Source organism: Arachis hypogaea, chromosome 20 (genome assembly GCF_003086295.3).
Source record: "Arachis hypogaea cultivar Tifrunner chromosome 20, arahy.Tifrunner.gnm2.J5K5, whole genome shotgun sequence".
Classification (NCBI taxonomy): Eukaryota; Viridiplantae; Streptophyta; class Magnoliopsida; order Fabales; family Fabaceae; genus Arachis; species Arachis hypogaea.
This window is the reverse complement of record NC_092055.1, coordinates 15,600,431-15,621,675: the sequence shown is the minus strand read 5'-3', so window position 1 is coordinate 15,621,675 and position 21,245 is coordinate 15,600,431. Positions and strand designations below refer to the sequence as shown.

The following is a 21,245-nucleotide window of genomic DNA, read 5'->3' as shown; positions in this document are numbered from 1 at the left end:
GAAAAATAGGAGATCACCTTTTGAGACTTCACAATGGCCTCCTACCGAGCCTTCTAGTAGTTGAGAATGAAAAAAAGGCAGGGGTGACTTGCAAAGATACTATGACGATCAAATCAGTAAACATTTAAGAGGTGAAATTTTTTAGGGTTCAAAAAATCATACTTGAAGGAGCGGATAACTCCTCTTTATATAGGGTTCACTATTACTCATATATTTGGGGTGATTATGAAACTAGGGTCTTTTGAATTTCAAAATTGAAAAGTTGTTAAAACATCGTTGAGTCGGATGATAGGTGAAGGTTTTGGGCCCTAGACTCGTGTGGAGCTAGGGGTACCTTCTTGGATTGTAGTAGGGCTGTTTGGGTCTGAGGTCGGGTCCGTAATAGTTCCCTCAAATATGACGTGTCTGAGTTGACGATGTTACATGCATTTTTGTGGACTTGGGTGATTGTCAAGCTTTCGAAGCCTGATGGGGCGGCTTCCATGTGTACTATCGGAAGCTTCTAGTTTCTTGCTCGCAGTCGTGCACGCTTCTCAAGGCATCACATCAATTGATGTGAGTGGAATTTAAATGTTATTATTTGGAATTTAAATGCTATTATTTGGAATTTTTTACAATTTTACCCTTAGTCCTTTCATATTTGTACTTTTAGAGGTTGCACATATTTGTTTGATAATTATTTCAACTTTTCTTCATTTTTCTTCTTCTCATTTCATTTCTCCTTCATTTTTCCTCTTTTCGCTTCATTTTCCAACCTGCATTTTTTTTCATTTTCCATTTCTTCTTTGTGGAACTCTTCATTACTTTTCTGAGGATTATGACTTCATTGATCCCTTGCATTTAATTTCTCTTCCTCTTCAGTTATTTTTTTCAGTCAAGTGTTTTTTTTATTTTTAGCTATTGTTAGAGTATCTGCTACATCTATTTCTAGCTTTTGCTGAGCATATCTGTCAAGATTCTAGGTGGAGATGTTGGTAGAGGTTTTTGGTAGGGTAGAAAGGATAGTACCACTGCATCTTGATAGAAATAGTTTCTTAGTTCACACTTATTTTTGCTAGTGTAGTTTTATGCTAGGCTCATGATAATGATGGTGTCCCCATTTGTAGGTATGGTGTAAAGGAGAGTCAATCCTCATCCTCTGGAACTCATTTGGGAGTTCCCAGAATTTGCTACTAGTGTACCTCCAATGTGGTGGGAACCCCTTCGCGACTTAGTGAGGGTGATTAGCAAGAGCTTCGGGAGGCTTGGGTGATTTGCGGAGGTGGCGCAATGGAAGCGCAGTACGACCTTTCACTACCCAATGTGCAAGAGCACATATGCTATGTCAACTTATCGGTAACTCGTATCCTAAATTGATTGTGGGTTTATAAACCCATGTTCAGTGTCTTGGGACTTCGATTTCTTTTTTGTCGTTCGTGATGTCCCTTTTCAACTGGTGTGTCGTGACCCTTTCCCAACTTTCACCCTAACAATTGGATTGTTATTAAGTGGTTGTGAGCTGGCATGCGAGTATTTAAAGATCTCGGCTATTGTGGAGATCTTTTTATTCTTTTCCCTTCTGATTGTGCCAAATCGAGAAAGAAAACATAAGAAAAAAATACATGTCATTTCGGATCAAATCCAAAAAAAAAATTTGGTCTTCCGGAGGACTCATTCCATAGGTTCAAAGAAGAGTATTTCAAGGTAAGGCTGACCAGAGGTTACCATTCCTTTTGGTTGACGTTAGAGGGTGAAAGGAGGTTATTGACACACTGAAGCTATGCAACTGGTGCCAACTATCTAATCAAAATTTTCTATGAGAATTTGGGAAAATAATGCTCTTAACCCTTGGCTGGTCATAGGTGACCAGGAGGCTAGTCATCAATATGTTGGTGGATTTTATTTCTTCCCATGCCACTTTGTCTGTTATTTATCTTGTTCAATTTTGTAGACGCGAACACGACTTTAGCCAACTTGATGGCTAAATTTCTTGAGGTGGACGAGGAGGACAAAGAGGAGAGCATCCCTCAAATTGTTGAGACTGCCAAGTCTGAGGTTGGTCAAGAGGGAAATTAGCAGAACGAGGCGTTTGGTGGGAATGACGATCTCCACGTCATCCCAAACCCAGAGCCCAAAGAGAGGAAGCGAAAAAAAGATGAAGGCAGCAGCAAAGGCAAAGAGGTTGATGCCCCATCTGTTGTGCAGAAGGCCTTCAACTTTTCGGCCTTCGTATATGAACATTTGCCTTCTGGGATTGTGGACTTTTTCTCCAATTGCAACATGTCTGCCCAAGAAAAGTGCGCAGTAAATACTACAAAGGCTGAGGCTGAGAAGAAAGCTAAGGAGGTCGGGAACGAGATCCAACAGCTTACTGACCTTAAGACCGAGCTATGGGTGAAAATTTCCAAAGCCAAGTGTTGTGCTACGGAGGCAAAGAAGGCCAAAGATACTAGGGAGATAGTGGCTAACTTGAAGAAAAGAAATACAGAGATTGTGAAAAATGCAAAGGAGGCAATTTCTGTTACTAAGGAGGCCCTGAAATAATAAGTGGCACTCATTTCTCCCGATTTTAACATTTCCTATCTTATAGCCTTCAAGGTCATCAAAGACAGACAGATTATGGACATGGCTCTCAAGAATAAAACTTAAGATTTTTATTTTGCCTTTTTATTTGTTTCTTCATGGGCTGATGTAAATTTTTATTTTGGTTTTATTGCTTGATGGGCTAATTTAGACTTAAAATTTATCTTGGTTTTGTTGCCTGATGGGCCAATGTAGACTTTGTTTTGGTTAAGTTATTGAAATTTAGCATTTTGCTTATTAGATTAGATATTCGCTTGTATCTATTTATTTTTGTTTTGGTTTTTGGGATTGACCACTTCCTAAAATTCTGCTATTGAGTGACTATAACAATAATAACTTATAAGGAAATCATGAACTTAAATAGGAAATCATAGGTCTCGTTAAAACCTTCCTTCCCCCTTGACGGGTTCCCAAGGCAAGGAAAGACTATGTCTCCTTGGACAAAAGCTCTTTCCTTAACTCTTTGATTGTGCCTTAGGGTGATTCACTGCTTGAGAGATGCTTCTATTAAATGGTCCATAGCCTTCACTTCATCAACCAGGTCCATCTCTGTCCCTTGGTTGAAGGTCTCGAAGAGGAGTCTTGGGCTTGGCTTTTCGAGTTTTACTAGCACTACCGCCTCGGTACCATAAGTGAGTCGGAAGGGTGTTTCATCTGTTGCAGATTGTGTCGTAGTTCAATAACATCAGAGGATGGAGCCGAGTTCATTCGCTCAGGCACCCTATTTTTGATCCAGTCAGTTCTTTATCTATTTTAAGATAACTTTATTTGCGGCTTTGACCTAGCCATTTGTTTGCGGGTGTTCAACCGACAAGAAATGTTGTCAGATTTCCAGCCCCTTGAGAAGGTTACGGAACTTCTTATTTGCGAACTAGTACCATTTTCTGAGAAACGACCTCAGAATTTCCAAATCGATTGATTACTTGCCTCCAAAAAAATTCCATGCACTGGGCTGCTATGATGCTGACTAATGCCTCTGCTTCCACCCATTTCGTGAGATAACTGATGGCCAGTATGAGGTATTTGAGTTGCTCTGGTGCCATAAGAAAAGGTCTCAAGAGGTCAATTCCCCACATTGTGAATGGCCAAGATGTCATGACTAAAGTTAGCTTTTCTACTGGTACTCTATGGAAATTGCCATGCTCTTAGCACCTTAGACACATTTTGACGAGCTGCATGGAGGCTTTCATCATTGGTCCAATCATACCCTGTTCTTATTAGTTTCTGTGCCAATGCTTTAAAGCCCACGTGATGGCCACAACACTATTCATGTACTTTCCTCATAACATACTCTATCTGATTAGGTCGGTGACACTTAAACAGTGGTTGTGAAATGTCTCTTCTATATAGCATCCTTTGACCACCGTGTATTTCATGGCTTCTATTTTTAGGTTTTTTTTTTTTAATTTACCACACACAAAAGTGTGATTTGAAAGGCATCATTACCTCTTCAAAATTGCTTATTGCTTAAGTAACCAATTCAACAAGTTATGTTCAAATTATGAATACATGATTAATCCATCGGTCCACACAAAATTTCACCTTGTGGTCCACGCTATTAAAGTCTTCTCCCTTTTCCCACAATCTTCAGAGTCCAAACCAACCATACAGAGTGAAAAACATCATTCTCACACAACAAATTCATAGCAATAACAACAGAAATTAATTTAGTTATGGATCAAATAATGGTGATAATCATCAATATAGATCAATGGTGTATTGTCCACAAATGTGGACCTGTGTACATCAGTCACCTGCAAAACGCAGGTAACATTTTTTTTGGGACAAAATACAAAATTCTGCCACCTACTGCAAAACGCAAGATGCATTTGGCAGGGAAGGGAGTCCAATAAACGAAACGTACCCTGTGGCTCCCTGCATGCAGACAGGAGCAGCCTTTGACCAATCTAGGGTATCACAAAACGCAAGTTGCGTTTGGCCAGCATGAAAGCAAGTCGCAAGTTGCGTTCGGCAGCCTGCAGCCTTGCATGCATGACATGTGTTCACAATGGGAGGTGAAACCAGTGTTTTTAAAGCCAAAACGCAAGCAAGGAAAACAATATGCTGAGAAAGAGTGAGACATTGTGCCGTGAGAGTGAAAGAGAGGGTAAGTGAACATTGTGGTGAATACTGAAAGAGAAGGTTAGGAGTTAAAACATTGTGCTGTTATGGAGGAAGAAGAAGTCCGGGAAGGGGTTTAAGTTCAACTGAGGGAAGAAGGAAAAATATGGTGCATAATTTTACTAGATTTGAGGATCACATCATTGAATATTTGGATCATCCTGAATGGGTAAGTTTTTTTTTTTAATTTTATGATCAATAGATAAATATATTTATTTGTATTATTATTATTATTGTTGTTGTTGTTGTTGTTGTTGTTGTTGCTGTTGTTGTTGTTGTTGTTGTTGTTAGCCATTATTATAATACTGTTTAATAAAAAAATGTTTATTTATTTATTTTTTATTATTATTATTGTTGTTGTTGTTGTTGTTGTTGCGGTTATTGTTCTTATTAATACTATTGGGATTGTTAGTGTCAGTGTTATTATTATACAATATTATTGTTAGCTATTATTATGCTTTAGTCTCGGGGAAATTCAAAAAAATTGTTACGATGGTTAGTGTATATATAATAGAATATTGTTTAGGATAATGATAATATAATAAATGGTTATTATTATTGTTATTATTGTTATATTTGAGTAATTATTATTATGAATAGTATATTATTATTTGTTTATAATACTGGTTGGCGCAACATGCAAGCAAGTAGCGACATCGGAGTCGCTCGACCTGGAAAAGGCCACAGTTGCAGTGTTGTTGCGCAAGGTTAACAGTGCAAATGGTACCATCTTACATTTTGTGAACCTCAAACATCTCGTTGCGCCTGTCGAATCGGTTGACCACAATGTTTCCTGCACGTCGAAAGCTTTCTTCAACTCTCTTCGTTGCAAATTCTGAATACGTAAATCCGTTGTGAAGACGCTCATGAGCCTCGGTACTCTTCCGAGTGAACAATTCATTCAGCCTATAGAAAGTTGACCGGACAATGGCAGTTACAAGAAGGTTGCGTGCACCCTTGAGGACAGAATTTATGCACTCTACCAAATTTGTCATCATATGTCCCCAACGATGACCACCATCGAATGCCAACACCCATCTCTCAATACCGATGTCATCGCACCATTGAGTATATGCCTCACCCCGCTCTTTAAGCCTTTAGTAGTTTTTGTTGTACTCCTGCTCCATCCTAGAATAGCCTGTTGAACAAACCATTTAATCATAAGCAGAAGCCACAAATTTACTATGAATAGAACCATAACAGCGAGTTGAAATACCTGTGTTCACCATGAGTTTTTGAAAATATGGAGCCTTGAACCTCCTTAAGAAGTTGGACCCGATGTGCCTGATGCAGTACATGTGCCACGCCCTTGGTGGTGACCATGCACCGTTACTGCGAGCTATTGCAGCGTCGATGGAGGTATGGCGGTCAGAAATAATACCCACACCATCAATGATAACAACATATCTCCGCAAGTTGGTTAGGAAAAACTCCCATGCGTCTGCCGTCTCGCCCTCGACTATCGCAAATGCAATAGGTACAATGTTTTGATTCCCATCTTGTGCAATCGCTACCAGAAAGTGCATCTTTATATTTTCCGTACAGGTGCGTGCCATCAACCTGCACCAGTGACTTGCAGTGTCTGAATGCTACAATACATGGATAGAAGCTCTAAAAAACGCGGTGCAGAACTCTTACACCTTGAACCTCCTCACTCTCACGGTAAACAGGGAGCATTTTAATTTGAACACGAGACCTTGGCATCTTCACCGTCATTACTTTCAACCATACTGGTAGAGTCTGGTAAGAAACTTCCCAATCACCGAAGACCTTTGCGACAGCCTTTTGCTTTGCCAACCAAGCCTTGCGGTAACTCACAGTGTAGTTGAACATGGATTGAACTTCTGCGATAATAGATTTCACCTTTATCGAGGGGTCTGCTTCGACCAATAGCCTAATGGCATCTGCAATTGTGTCCGAGTCCAACTTGGCATGATCTTGTGAAATCGTGCCGACGGTGCATGTGTGCTTGCCATTGTATCTCCTGATCTCCCAACAAGCTTTCTTTCGAATCAAGCTAGCTCGGATAAGCCAATCGCACCCTGCACCATACCCCTTGCATTTCGCATAGAATGTCTGCGACTCAGACTCATACACAGTATAATCAACTCCTATAGAGATAGTGTAGCTTTTGATTGCAGATATCACCGACTCTCTCGAACCAAATTCCATTCTGACACTAAACTCGCCATCTTCCGCCGCAGCGTTGCCTTCACCTACAACATGCACACCACCATCCGTCAGACAAGGCAAATAAAATAAACACCATAGAAAACTTGAGTTAATAATCATAACATACCCATATTCGCATACTCAGGAAATTCTGGGGCATGCATGGCTTCGAGATCTAGAGTCCGCATAAAAGACAGAACACCAAACAGGTGCTGGCTTACAATCGCATTCGCTTCATTTTGCACTGCCGGATTGCCTGCCAAGTCTCCGTCATCGTTTTCGTCATCGACTTCATAGTTAGCTTTGAACCCCTCTTCACTGTCATTATTATCTTCTTCCCAATCTATATCCCCGAGCTCATCAATATCGACCTCCTCGCCGACCGCGCTCAACTCTGACTGCTGTTCAAACTCAACGTATAGCTCTATCATCGGCACGTGAAATCGGGTTTGTTGATAAATACATAACATCTGCTGCATACTGGCATCGTCAATGATGGACATTATTTGAAACTGTATTAGCCCACCAAATACTTGCACAGGACTTCTGTATAAAAGGTTACTCACCCTTTTCAAAATGTGGCTTTGAATGTTATTACAAAGCCCATTTTGCAACTCGACAAAACTCATGGTACATGGAATAGAAAATGACAACGGACATTCACAAACAAAAGTCACTCCTTCATGTGTGTTTGGTATAACCTCACTGTTATAATATACTCGCAAATTTGCATATTTTCCATAACTTCAACCTCACATAATCCGATTTTTTTGACACACCTAACTGCCAAAAAAATTTAGAACTACGGCCTATGTGCAAGAAAGAAGAATACAATGAGTAGAAATGGAGTGAGGCAAGCTTAATGAGAGTCTTGCTTCGTATTTATAGGCTGGACTCTTGGTTAAAATATATATATTTTAAATAAAACGCAACATGCGTTTTTAGTTTTTCAAAAAAAAAAAAAAAGCTGACAGCCCATAAAATGCAACCTGCATTTTGGCTTTTCTATGAAAAAAGCTGACACAAAAAAGTAAAACGCAAGATGCATTTTGTTATTTCAAAAAAAAATTTTTTTATGCCCACAGCAAAACGTAAGCTACAATTGGGCTTAAAGGGAATAAAAAAAATTTAAAAAGCTTTGAAAAAACAAAACGCAAGCTGCGTTTTTCTATTTCTCTCAACAAAAAAAAAAATGAAAACAAAACTAAACGTAACCTACGTTTTGACTAAGTACCATAGCACTGGAAATATTGGTCCTGCATCCATTTCAATGCACAACACCATGGTTTTGAAAACCGGACCGAACCGATCAGTTGAACCGATCAAACCGAAAATCAGCAATGAAAACGGTCCGGTCTGCCACTAATAACCGTCCATCCACGAACCGTTTGAAAAGCTGATGAACCGGCCAAGAACCGGTCGGTCAGACTGGACCGGTAACCGGCCGGTTCTTAATAAACGCACCGTTTTTATTTAAAAAAATAAAAAAATAAAAAACCCACGTTCATCGCCTTCACTCACTCACCACTCACCCCCCTTCCCCCAACAGTCCAACACACCCTCCTCACACGTTTTCTCTTCAGAGCTTTTTGGTTTTGCCCTCAAACAAACCCTAGCCATCTAACCTCCACCACCGGCGCAGGGAGTGAGGCACTACCGCCGTCCGTCGCGCTGTCGTCGTGCTCCAGGTCTCCAACCCCTGTTCATTCTCACAGTCTCGCCAATTGCAGCTTTTTCGTTGAGATCAACATTCGCGTCTGGTTTTCATCTTCTTAGCCGCGCTTCTGCCGTCGTCAGTCGTCGTGTCCGTCGCCTGATCACCATTGTCCGTCGCACTCAACAGATCTTCCTCACACTCTGCCCAAACTGCTCAGATCGAAGGTAATGGCTTCTCTGCTCACTCCTCCACGCCGCGCGCCTCCTCCACGTCACCGGAGCCCTTGGTCCTGAAGTTGGTTGGACTTAGTTTGCTGTCACCTCTTCCAATAGGTACCAAATGTGAACTTGTTTCTAAAATGGTGAACTACATGTGAATTTGAGGGTTGATATGCCTTAGTTTTTGTTGAAAATAGTGAGTATTTAAATCGGTCTAGATTTTTTTGGAGATTTATTAGTTTTAGAATCAAAAGTTTTGTTTATTGTGTTGTTGTGTTCTGGGTTTGCTAGTGGTTGAAGACTTGATATGAGGATTTAGACACCTTAATGAATGTTCCTTCTCTGTTCTTAGTTCTGATCAGAACATTGATTTTTTTTGGGGGGATTCTGTTAGTGCTACTAATTGAAATTTGAATCATGGAATGATTAGCTCTGTTTTGGATTGAATGATTACTGATTAGGTGAATCATTTTAGTCCTGTTTTTGTTCTTTGTGTTGTTCTGTGTTGAGTTTTGTTTATGAGTAATTAAATGCACGAAACAGGAATAGGATTGCTAATTTCTTTTGTGACTTTCATTGTTCTTTTCCCTTTGTTGTGCTGCTGTTGTTGTTATGCTGCTGTTTTGTTATGGCATTGTGATTCTGCGATCACTAATCAATGTTTTGAATTTGGAATTTCTGATTAGTGACTTGTTAAGCATCAGTGTTTTGAATTTGGAATTTGTGATTAATGACTTGTTAAGCTGCTGTTGTTGTTATGCTGCTGTTTTGTTATGGCATTGTTGTTGTTATGCTGCTGTTTTGTAATGGTTGTTGCTGAACGCTAAAAATGGAAATCAAATCAAGTGCTGGTTGTTGCTGAATGAGTAGGGTAGCTACCTGCCAATGCCATATATAAATAAACTGATGAATGATGATGATGGTAGTGGTAGGAGAGTCAAAGTGTATAGGTAGTTGGTGATATGTTGTGCTTTCTTATTCAATGACTACTTGTTAATTGTTATGTTGATACCTCAACTTGGAAACAACACTAGATCCCGTTTATGGCTTGCTCAGCAAGAAGAATCTGTTGCTAAGAGAGCTCTCTTACAACAGATGAACGCAACGCTGCCTAAGATTAAACCGAAAAGGTCTTCTTGCAAGGTTCAAGTTCATGTTCAGTTAGCATAATACCACAGAATGATCAACATTTTCTAACTGAACTAGCTCAACATTCTTTTGAAATTGATAATCCTTTGTCTCCTGACATTTCTAAATTAGAATCTGAGGTGTTAAGTGATCCTGTTAACCCTCAAAGTCAAAATTTAATATTTAGATATTTCTTTTTACTATTTAACTTTTGAGTTTGTATTTTGATAAGATCATATGAATTTGGTTGATGATTTTTTGTGTACTGTTTTAAATTTGGAAGATATTTTAGGATGTTTATTTATTTATTTATTATTTTATTCTAAAACGATTTTTTCGGTTGAACCACCGGTTAGACCAGTGAACTAGTGACTAGAACGGTTTGATGACCAGTCCGGTTTTCAGAACCTTGCACAACACCAATACCAAATCCATAATGAAAAAAATGAGCTCAACAACAAACTAGTACCCATTGTTTTGATTATTAGCCTTGTAAGACTTATAAAAGGGCTTATTTTCCACACACAAAACACACGGATTCAGCTGTCAAAGTCACACACACTCTACCGTCACATCTCATCACCACCACTCTCCTGCTCAGTCACCACTCCCCGTCCAACGCCGTCGTCACATCCCACCACCACCACTCTTCACCGCCACCGCCCCCTCATTCCGCAGCGCCACCTCAGCCCTACCCTGCTGCTCAATACAGCACCTTCCAAGGCGTCTCCAACTACCCTTCGCCTCCGCGGGATCCTCACCCAGCCATCGGGTTTCCCCACCCTGTTCCGCCGCGTGGCGCCGCCGACCACTCGGCTCCTCATCCTCCTTATTACCTTCATGGCTACCAAGCAGTTCCTGGTATCCCTCTCTACCACCATCACCTCTTTTTTATTTTTTAGTTTTTTCTGGGATTTGATTTGAGCTTTGGACTCGAAGGTTTTGTGATCTTAAGGGTTAGATTCGTTCCTAGAATGATTAGGTGGTTGATTAGAGTGATGGGTTGGATCAAAGGTTGGAACTTTCGAGATGTGTTTTTTTTTTTTAAATTTAATTTCTTGCTTCTAGCTTTCGCTATGTTCTGCCCTGGTTAGTGTACTATTATATGTTTCAGCTGCAGAAAGTTTTAGTTTAATCTGCGTGGAAAATGGTTCAGAAACTTCGGTTGACTTGGTATTTTTCATTGATTATTTATATTTATTTATTTATTTATTTATTTATTTTCATTTGAAGTTGATTTTTGAAGGTTTAAAATGGTTGAGTTTGGTGACGGGAGTGATCTGGATATAAGTTTGAAGGCTAGTAGTGATATAGGGATAGGGTTAGGGTTTCAATCGTTGGATATTCGATTCTTTTGCCTGTGATCAAAGGGCACGCTTAGGTGATGGGATGATTGTCTAAGACTTTCTGACAGCATAGATCTTTCTTTAAACATTTTTCCATCCAAACCCAAGTTATTGCATTTACATTAAGATGAATTAATAGGAATTAGGAAATCATGCAGGGCCGGTTTCACTAAAGCAATGTTGCTTATGTTAGAAGATGGTTGTTAGACTCTTGATTTCATTTTATAATAGGTGCCAGTTTGATGATAATGTCTTTGTAGTGTAGCATACTCCTTTAATCATGCTTGCCACAGCTGGATTTTGATATGATTTCCTCTTTGACCTTAATTATGGTTATGCAGTTGCTGAAGGAAGACCTGTACAAGAACCCCGCCTTGGTTGCTGTGGTCTTGGTTGCGGCTGGTGCCTGTAAGTAATTTTCCTGTATGGTAGCAGGTTACATCACAACAATGACTTATAAATAAGTAGATACAAGGAGGTTGTCTTGCATTTTCATTGTATGGTGTTTGAAACCAAATTTAGATTTCTCTGTTTCAGCTTTCAATGCTTCATTCATACCACTCTGTATGTTAATCAATTTTTATTTGTGGGTTATTGCCACTAATCATTGATGAATATTTGTTTTATATTTTTTAGTGGACTTAATTTTTGAATCCTTTATTGTAAGTAAGAATACTCTGTTATGTAATTTAGTACAGAAATTACCTAGCAAGGGCATCATATTTTAATATCAAATTTACCTGCTGGAATTGGAATATCAAAACTTGCTCATTGTGTGTGAGAAGAAGAGGAGAAGGAAATGGCATAGGATTTGCCATTTCATGAGACCCTTCTCAAACATCAACACTTAAATGTCACCTCCCAGGCGATCTGCTTTGAATTTTGGCAGTTTGCATTTATTGGTGTCTACACCTTTTCGTTATTATTGAAATTCCCCTGTAACCTTCTCTATCCTTGGTCTGTTGCCAGATATGGTTGTAATCATTATTTTCCATTTATAGGATTGTACTGGAACAGTTTCAGTAGTTTACATTTATGTTATCCAACGATAATATTCTCATATATGTCATTTTCTGTTGTGAAGGTTTATATTAGGCTTCTTGCTTGCTGCCATTAGACCCATTCCCATTCCGTCAAAGTTCAGAAGTTCTACTTCTCAGTTCCCTCCAAAACTCAAACAACTTTTCAAAACAATGATCCCAAAATCCGTTCCGCGCACACCATTCCACCGTAAAACCCCTCACCGTCCTCTTCCACCCCCCTTTCCACCACCGCCACCACCGGACCCTAAGGACTCCGCCATCCTCATCCGCTTCCGCCACAAGGACTGGCTCACGCCGAAGGAAGCCACCGCCCTGGCCAACTCCCTCACAAACCCTTCTTCTGCCCTCACCCTTCTCTCCCTCTACTCTTCCCGCAAGGACTACCTTCCCACCGAGACCTTCTCCATTTCTATTATCACCAATTTCTCACGCGCTAACCTCCCTCACGCGCTCCAAGGCTTCATCGAAGCCCTCGACCTCTCTGGATTCTCCGACGACTTCTTCTTCGCCCTAATTAAGCATTACGCTCACTCCTTCAACCGTATTGACAAGGCTGTCAACACGCTCTTCGCCATGCCCACAAAATTCAAGTGCTTGCCCAGCACCAGAACTTTTAATTTTGTCCTTAATGTTTTGGTTTCATCACGGTTCTATGAAGTTGCACATGAGGTTTATGCGGCGGCTCCAAGGCTGGGGGTTGAGGTGGATGCTTGTTGCCTGAACATTCTGATCAAGGGGTTGTGTGGTTGTGGCAAATTGGAGGATGCCTTCAAGGTATTTGATGAATTTCCCCAACTAGGGTGTGAGCCAAATGTGAGGACTTTTGCTACTTTGATGCATGGGTTGTGCGAAAAAGGGGATGTGGATGGTGCTTTTGGGTTGTTGGAGAGAATGGAAAATTGTGGGGTTGGTGCTGACGTCGTGGTTTTCAATGTGCTGATTTCGGGGTTGAGGAAGCAAGGGAGGGTCGACGAGGCAAAGCAGGTGTTGGAGAGATTGATGATGGAAAAAGGATGTGATCCCAATGGAGGGTCTTATCAAGAAGTGGTGTATGGGTTGCTTGATAATGAGAGATTTAAGGAAGCCAAAGAGATCATGGAGAGAATGGTGTTGATGGGGTTTGGTCCTAGTTTCATGTCTTATAAAGTTCTTGTGAAGGGTATGAGTGAGAAGGGTGTGGTTGGGGAGGTCGATTGGGCTGTAAGGCAGATGATGAAGCAGCGATTTGTGCCAAAGATGGGAATGTGGAAGCAGATTGTGAGGTGTGTGGTTTCTCAAGATAGTAGAAGTTCCACTTGTGCTTATCTTGATAGTGTTTTGGAAGGATAAACTTGATGAAAAGTATAATACAATATAATCTTTCTGCAAATATACTCATTGAGTTGTTTGTGAAATGAGAACATATAGGACCTTGCTTTTTCTTGGATGTGCAATGCAGACAGAAAATAGACAAACCAATGTGTGTGGAAGAGGTGGTGAATTTTAAATTAAAATATTTTTGCAGCAAAGGTGCTATCAATGTTTCTGCAATGTCTCAGTTTTGGAGTGAGAAGAAATGAGAGTCAATGGATGTGGAGAAAATCCCTACAAGATTTACTTCTCCTGTTGATGAATCAACAAATACAGAATCACAAGCATACAAACAGTGGCGCACTGATTATTACAACCTCACTTCTTGGCTTTTTGCATCTCTTGATTCTTTTTTTTCAGCATCCTGTAATTGGTTGCAGTTTTGCACATGAGATTTGGTCTCGCATTCACACGCATTTTGCTTCTCGGACGAAGGCTAGGGTTCGACAACTCAACTTCAACTCAAGATTATCACGAAAGAAGGTTCAACCACTGATTATCTCTTGAAAATTAAAAAATTAGTGGATTATTTAGCTGCTGTAGGTGCTCCTCTGTCTGAATCCGAACATACAAATGTAATATTTGATGGTTTAAATGAAGATTATCACCCATTCATTACATATGTTACTGCAAAAGATCCTGCTTATAGCATTCCAGACCTTGAAGCCCTTCTTATAGCTCAAGAAGACATTGTGGACAGGTTCAAGAAACCTGATCAATCCATGGTTCAAGTTCACCTAACTCAGGCTCCAACTCAAGAGCCTCGTTCTTCAGATTCATCCATTCTTGGTAATTATGGAAGAGGTACAAACTCTATCTATGGTAGAGGTTTTCAAGAAAATTATGGTAGAGGCTTTCAAGGCCGTCATGGTAGAGGTGGTAGGAATATGTGTGGTGGAAGAAGCCCTTGAAACTCTATGAACTGCCCTCAATGCCAGATTTGTGGCCGCATGGAACATGTAGCTCCATCTTGCTACTTTCGGTTTGATCAATCCTATCACCAATCCCCACAGTAGTCACAAGTTTCCTAGAATGGATCCTTAGCTCCACCCTCATCCTTCCATAATCCTAGAGCAATGCTTGCAACTCTCAGCTTCGGTAAGTGATCCATCATGGTATGTAGACTCGGGTGCTACTCACCATTGCACACATGATTCATCAAATATTCTCCAACCCTTGGATTACTAAGGTCAAGAACAAGTTTTCACAGGTAATGGATCTGGAATGCCTATCTAGAATGTAGGTAATTCAATTATTCACAATAATAATATTCCTACTCAAGAATCATATTGATTGTATGATTTATTTTATGTTCCAACCATAACTCAGAATTTAATCAGTGTCTCATGTTTTGCTAGAGACAACCATGTTTATTTCTCCTTTTATCCTGATTTTTGCTTGGTGAAATCGGAGGCTACCAAGGAGGTTCTTCTACAAGGCAAGGCTGACAAAGGCTTGTATAAATTTGACAAAGGTGTCATTCCTCAATCTGTTTTTGCCCCTCTTTTTGCTAATGCTTTTCTTTCTTCTTGTGCTTCTTTTGATGTATACCATAAATGCTTTGGTCATCCTTCTCTTCCTATTGTAAAGAACATTATTGGCAGATTTCAGTTGAAAGTGAATAAAGAATATGAATCTAATTCTGTTTGTAATTACTGTTGCTTGGCTAAATCACATCGTTTACCATATACTATGTCTCAATCTACTTATGATCATCCTTTAGCTCTTCTTATTTCTGATGTTTGGGGGCCTGCACTGGTTATCTCAAAAAATGGTTTTCAATTCTATATTTCTTTTATTGATGTGTACGCTAGGCATACAAGCATTTATCTTCTTACTCATAAGTCACAGGTTTTTGCTGTTCTCAAACAGTATAAGTCATTCATGGGGAGACAAACAGGTTTCTCTATTAAATCATTTCAAAGTGACAATGAAGGTGAATATCGTTCTACTGCATTTAAAGATTTTCTTAAGCAAGAAGACATTGCTCATAGGCTATCTTGTCCTCATACTCCCCAACAAAATGGCTTGGCCGAACGCAAGCATAGGCACATTATTGAAACAGGTTTGGCCCTTCTTGCTACAGCCTCTTTACCTCTCTTGTTTTGGGATGAAGCCTTTTCTACTGTTTATCTTATTAATCGCATGCCTTCCCCTAATACTAGTCATCTTTCATCACATGAGCTTCTATTTAATCAAATTCCAGATTACTCTTCTCTAAAAATTTTTGGATGCTTGTGTTATCCAAACTTAAGGCCATACACTTCACACAAACTAGAATATCGATCTCAGCCTTGCATCTTTCTAGGATATGCTATTAATCATCGTGGCTATAAATGTTTGTCTAAGGTAAAGTTTATGTGTCTCGTGATGTTGTTTTTGATGAAACTCAATTCCCTGGCTTTTCCTTCTTTCCCGCTAATTCTGATAAATCTGGCTCCATTGGTAATTATATTCATGAACTTCTTCCTCTTATTCCTTCTGTCCCACCTTCTTCCATTACCCCTTCTTATATCCATACCATCTATAAATTCGTATACTAATTCTGAACACCTTAATTCACCTCACCAAGCTTCTGATTTTGGTCCTTCTACTATATCTAAATTCTGCATCATCCTCTAATACCGCACAACCAAATAACTCCACTCCTCTCACACATCCTATTCCTACTATAAATACTATACCTGTTTCACATACTGACACTTGTTTACCCTTATCATTTCCATCTCCACCTGTCTTTAATCACACCACCTTATGCTCACTCGATCAAAAACCAAAAACTTAAAACCCAAGGCACTCAACACTACAACCTCTCCTCTCCATGCTCAATCAGATTCTCTTATTCCCAAATATATCAAAAATTGAATATAAGGCCTTGGTTTTTCATAAAACTTGGATCCTTGTTGAAACCCCACCTGATGTAAATATCATTGGGTGTAGATGGATCTTTGCTGTTAAAAAGAATTCACAGGGTGAGATTGTTAGACATAAGGCACGTTTAGTTGCCAAAGGATTTAATCAAGCTGCAAGTATTGACTTTGATCAGGTATATACACCTGTAATTAAGCCGGTTACAATTCGGGTTATCATCACCATTGCTTTATCAAAAGGTTGGTTTATCAAACAATTTGATTTTCACAATACAGTTTTTGAATGGTACTTTATCTGAAACTATATATATGCATCAACCACCTGGTTTTCAACATTCAAATCCTAATCTTGTTTGTAAATTGCATAAAGCTTTGTATGGCTTAAAACAAGCTCTGCTTGCATGGTACCTTACTCTTACTTCTACTCTAGCTAAATTTGCTTTTCAATGTACTCGATCGGATTCCTCTTTATTCACTATATGGCTTAAAACAAGCTCTGCTTGCATGGTACCTTACTCTTACTTCTACTCTAGCTAAATTTGCTTTTCAATGTACTCGATCGGATTCCTCTTTATTCACTAAGTTTCAGGTTCAAACGTTACATATATTTTCATATATGTTGATGACATGCTGGTTACTGGCAACAATTAAAGTGAAATTCAGTATATAATTACTCAACTTCATTCCACTTTTCTCCTTAAGGACCTAGGACATGTGAATTATTTTTTAGGCATTGAAGTTCACATCACTCTTCAGGTCATATCTCTCTAAATCAGACCAAGTATATACATGAATTATTACTTAAATCCGGAATGCAATACTCTAAACTTATGGTTACTCCTATGATCAGTTCTAATAACTTAACAGCTGTGGACAGTGCTACTGTGTTTATCTAGGATCCAATCTTGTCTCTTGGAATTGTAGTAAACAAACCACTATGAGCAGAAGTTCTACTGAGGCTGAGTTTCAAGCACTTGCAGTTGTACTTACAGAATTGACATGGATTCAAAACCGCTTGCTGGAAATTTGACAACACCCCTCTGCTCATCCCACAGTCTATTGTGACAATATGACCGGTGTCATGCTCGCTTATAATCTGATTCTTCATCATCGAACTAAACATTTTGAATTGGACCTCTACTTTGTTCGAGAAAGAGTAACCACGGGTTTAGTAGCTGTTAGGGGTGTAAGTTACCGAACCGGATCGAAATTTACCGCAAAACCGAACCGAAATTTACAACAACCGAAAAGAAAACCGAAAAAATCGGTTTTTTTTGTTTTTTTCGAATTAAACCGATCGATTCGGTTCGGTTTTCGGTTGGCTCAGTAAAAACCGAACCAAACCAAACCGAGCCGAAATATTGGTTCAGAAACCTTGTTTTTACACATTTACCCTTTAACCTAATATGCAATCCTCTAACCCCCAATCCCTACTCACTCAGCGCAGCCACAACACAAGTCACAACCCCACAAGTCACAACCTCCATCTTTCTCTTCTATGCCTGATTGCCTGAGACCCTGAGAGAATGAGAGCTTGAGAGAGCCAGAGAGCTGAGAGCGCCGTCGTCAAGTCGCCGTGAAGGACGTCGTCGATCTCCATCACGGGCGTTGCAGAGAGCTGTCTTCACGCCATCGTCTCGCCGTCGTCGATCTCCGTCTGAGCCGTTCTTCCGTCCAGCAGTCCTCGTCGCCGAGCCTTCTTCTGCAACTCACAATGTCGTCTTTGAGGTTGGTAACTCGATTTTTTCACAATTTGTTGCAAGTTATTACTTATTAGATGTTCTTGTTGGTGGGTTGATTGAAAGTTTGTTGCTGTTGCTGTTCGTTGAATTGAAAATAAAAAATAAAAAAATCAAATAAAGTTTGTTGGTGGGCTAATTGAAAGTTTGTTGCTGTTGCTGTTCACAATGTTCTTGTTCGTTGATTTTTTCACAATTTATTCTAAATATTAACTCATATAACTAAAATAAAAAAATTTGGTGCTTACAGAGATATTTTACCTACTTTAATCACTGCCTGGCCACTTGAATCCTAATTGAATTTTCTTGTTGATTAATCTTTAGGACTGGTTTTGTCTCCCTGATCTTTGGTTTTTTCAAAATTTATTGCAAGTTATTAGATATTCTTGAGTACCTTTTTCTGTCTATGAAGCTGAGGGATTTGGATACCTTTTTCTGTTTAAGTATCTTTGTAATTTAATTCTTGGTGTTCTTTTTTCTTTAAGTTATGGATTTGGGATATTGTAATTAGCCACAAATTTTAAACATTGTCATGTCCTTATATCTGCATTATGTCATGCAGTATCCCATACTTAATAAATCAAGTTTAGAGGTAAAAATGAACGTGAATAGTAGTACTCTTTAGTCTTTTCTAGACCAAAAGACCAATAATTACTTTGATGCAGGATTGATAACACTAACACAGAAAAATTAAATAAAGAGTACATGGCACATGGGTTTACTGTTTCTTTCACAATGGTTCTTTCACAATGAAGATTATTGCAGTACTTAATTAGAACCATGGTTCTTTCACAATGAAGCTTAGAAATAGGTACATGGCACATGGGTTTACTGTTTCTTCATGCAATAACAACTATAGGAGTTCTTAACTCCAAAGACAGTTGAGGCATTGATATGCACACAAAATTGGCTTCTTGCTTCTCCAATGACAACTGATTTTGAGGAGCTTATTGAAGAGTTTGAGAAACTTGAATTAGGTATGCAAAAAAGAAATTTGTAGTTCTTTTTATGGTTTATGTTTATAATTTATAATCTATATTATGTTTATAATCTATATTGATTTTTTTGTTTTACTTTTGTAGAAATTGCACCAACCGGAGAAGATGATGATGAGTCTGGTGTGGATTCAGATTAAGCATGGTGGCTGTTTGGTTTTATTTGTTACAAAGTGACTGTTTCAGTTTAAAGTGTTTATTTTTGTTGTTTTGCTAGGCATTTTTAGTTGTCTTTGTTTTATGTTTAATTAAGTTGAATTTGTATTGAATTTGGATGTGATATACTCTTGTTATTCTGGTTTATTGAAGTTTTTAAACTTTATTTTATGATAATTTTAATTCTGATAGGTGTAAAAAAACCAAAAAAACCGACAGAACCAAACCGCTGTTGGTTTGGTTCGGTTCGGTTGATCAAACAGCAGCCAACCGAATGGTTGGTATTACTATAGGACCGATTAGGTCGGTTCGGTTGGTTTTTGATCCAAAACCGAACCAAACCGAACCGATTGCACCCCTAGTAGCTGTTACCCACATTTCAGGCACTGAGCAGATAGCTGATATCTTCACGAGACCGCTCCCAGCTGCTTCCTTTACAAAATTCTTTGGCAAACTCAGGTTGGCATCTAAGCCACCGTGAGTTTGAGGGTGCTGTAGAAACTATGGGTATGGTCGGCAAGTCGGTTGTATTATCTAGTACCTTCCAAGTCTATTAGTATGTGTAACTATAAAATAGTTCTCTCTCTCTCCTTTGTGAAGACACATTTTGATTTCATATTGATAATTGAAATATCACAAGCTTTGTTCTCTTCTTCTCTCATTTCTCTCTCTCTCTAAACACTTTAAAAAAGTCCTACCTCTAGTGAAATTTGTAGAAATTCTATATATATTCCAATGTAAATAGTTACGATTCGTTAGTGAAGAGAGATTTATAGACTTTATGTGTGTTTTAATATACGTATGAATCGTTGGCTAAGGGACAAATTTCATTCTTCTAAGTTCATGCATGAGATTAAGTTTCGGGCCGATTAAAATGTGGCTAGAAATCGATGGACCATAGACTATTAATAAGAACAATACGAGGAACAAATAAATGATAAGTTATGATGACTAAAACGTCTTACTCAATAAACTCAATATAAATATTGAGGTTGTGGAGATATGAATTCTATGCCAATTTCTAAGTCTGTGTTGGTTATTGCAGAAAGAAAATTTTTATATTTATTGTAGAAAAAAAAATTTTATATTTCTGGTTTTCGTAGTTAGCATAGTTCAAAGACAATATCTTCTTAGACGATATATTAATAGAATTTTTGAATAGTTTGACAAAGGGTTTAGAATGAGAGTAAAAAAGTGAAAAAAGATAAGAATTTTTTCTATAATGAGGTAGAAAAAATACATGTGACAATCTATAGAGATAATAGAAGAAAGAGGAAATAGATAACCTAGCATTTTTATATAGAAAAGGGAATAGAATGAAAAAGGAACGACTAAAATGACTCTTAAGTATGTCCAGATTGTGTTAGGAAAATCTAACTCGCATTTAGGTGAAATCTTCAATCTAAATCGTCACTTTGCAAGTCCTATAAAATTTTCTACATTTGAAAATAGCTATTAGAGACAAATTTATAGAGAATTAGTAAGCTTTAAAACGAACCTTTTAGACTAGTTAGTTACAACGCAATTTTCTACTATAAACGTGTAACACATTTGTCTACCTAATTGAATTTGAATTTAATTTTGTATTGTACTCAATGAATAAAGCTAATATTTTCATATTTTCAAATTTTAAATTAAATGTTAATTTTCAAGTGCATTATATTCTATTTTTTTATTATGAAATTAAAATTCAAAATTATTATAAATTTAATTAATTAATAATTGAATAATAAACATGATTCAAAAAAAAACTGAGATGTTAAACAGAATACGGGCCTCGATAAAAAATGATTGAGTGAAACAAAATTCTGATAGAAGGGAAAAAATTATAGCAAAGACTAAACAGAGAATGACCAAGAAGAGACAGAGGAAGAGGTAACAGGAAGCT

The 21,245-nt window shown here is 38.5% G+C and overlaps 1 protein-coding gene across 9 annotated transcripts; it reads left to right on the top strand.

The window, feature by feature from the left end:
• The first annotated feature begins 8,355 nt into the window (after positions 1–8,355).
• Positions 8,356–19,549, top strand: LOC112783763 (uncharacterized). Of its 9 annotated transcripts, none has more exons than XM_072230225.1 (9): positions 8,379–8,844; positions 10,215–10,719; positions 11,546–11,612; positions 12,289–14,807; positions 14,956–15,071; positions 15,470–15,662; positions 17,345–18,195; positions 19,007–19,183; positions 19,289–19,549. In XM_072230225.1, exon 4 carries the CDS (start codon positions 12,398–12,400, stop codon positions 13,574–13,576), a length of 1,179 nt encoding a protein of 392 aa, XP_072086326.1. In that variant the 5' UTR covers positions 8,379–8,844; positions 10,215–10,719; positions 11,546–11,612; positions 12,289–12,397; the 3' UTR covers positions 13,577–14,807; positions 14,956–15,071; positions 15,470–15,662; positions 17,345–18,195; positions 19,007–19,183; positions 19,289–19,549. The 9 variants fall into 9 exon arrangements, with proteins under 9 accessions (XP_072086323.1, XP_072086319.1, XP_072086328.1 ...); XM_072230223.1 differs by having other exon boundaries at positions 18,872–19,183; XM_072230224.1 differs by lacking the exon at positions 10,215–10,719 and having other exon boundaries at positions 8,403–8,844; positions 17,392–18,195.
• Positions 19,550–21,245: the final 1,696 nt, after the last annotated feature.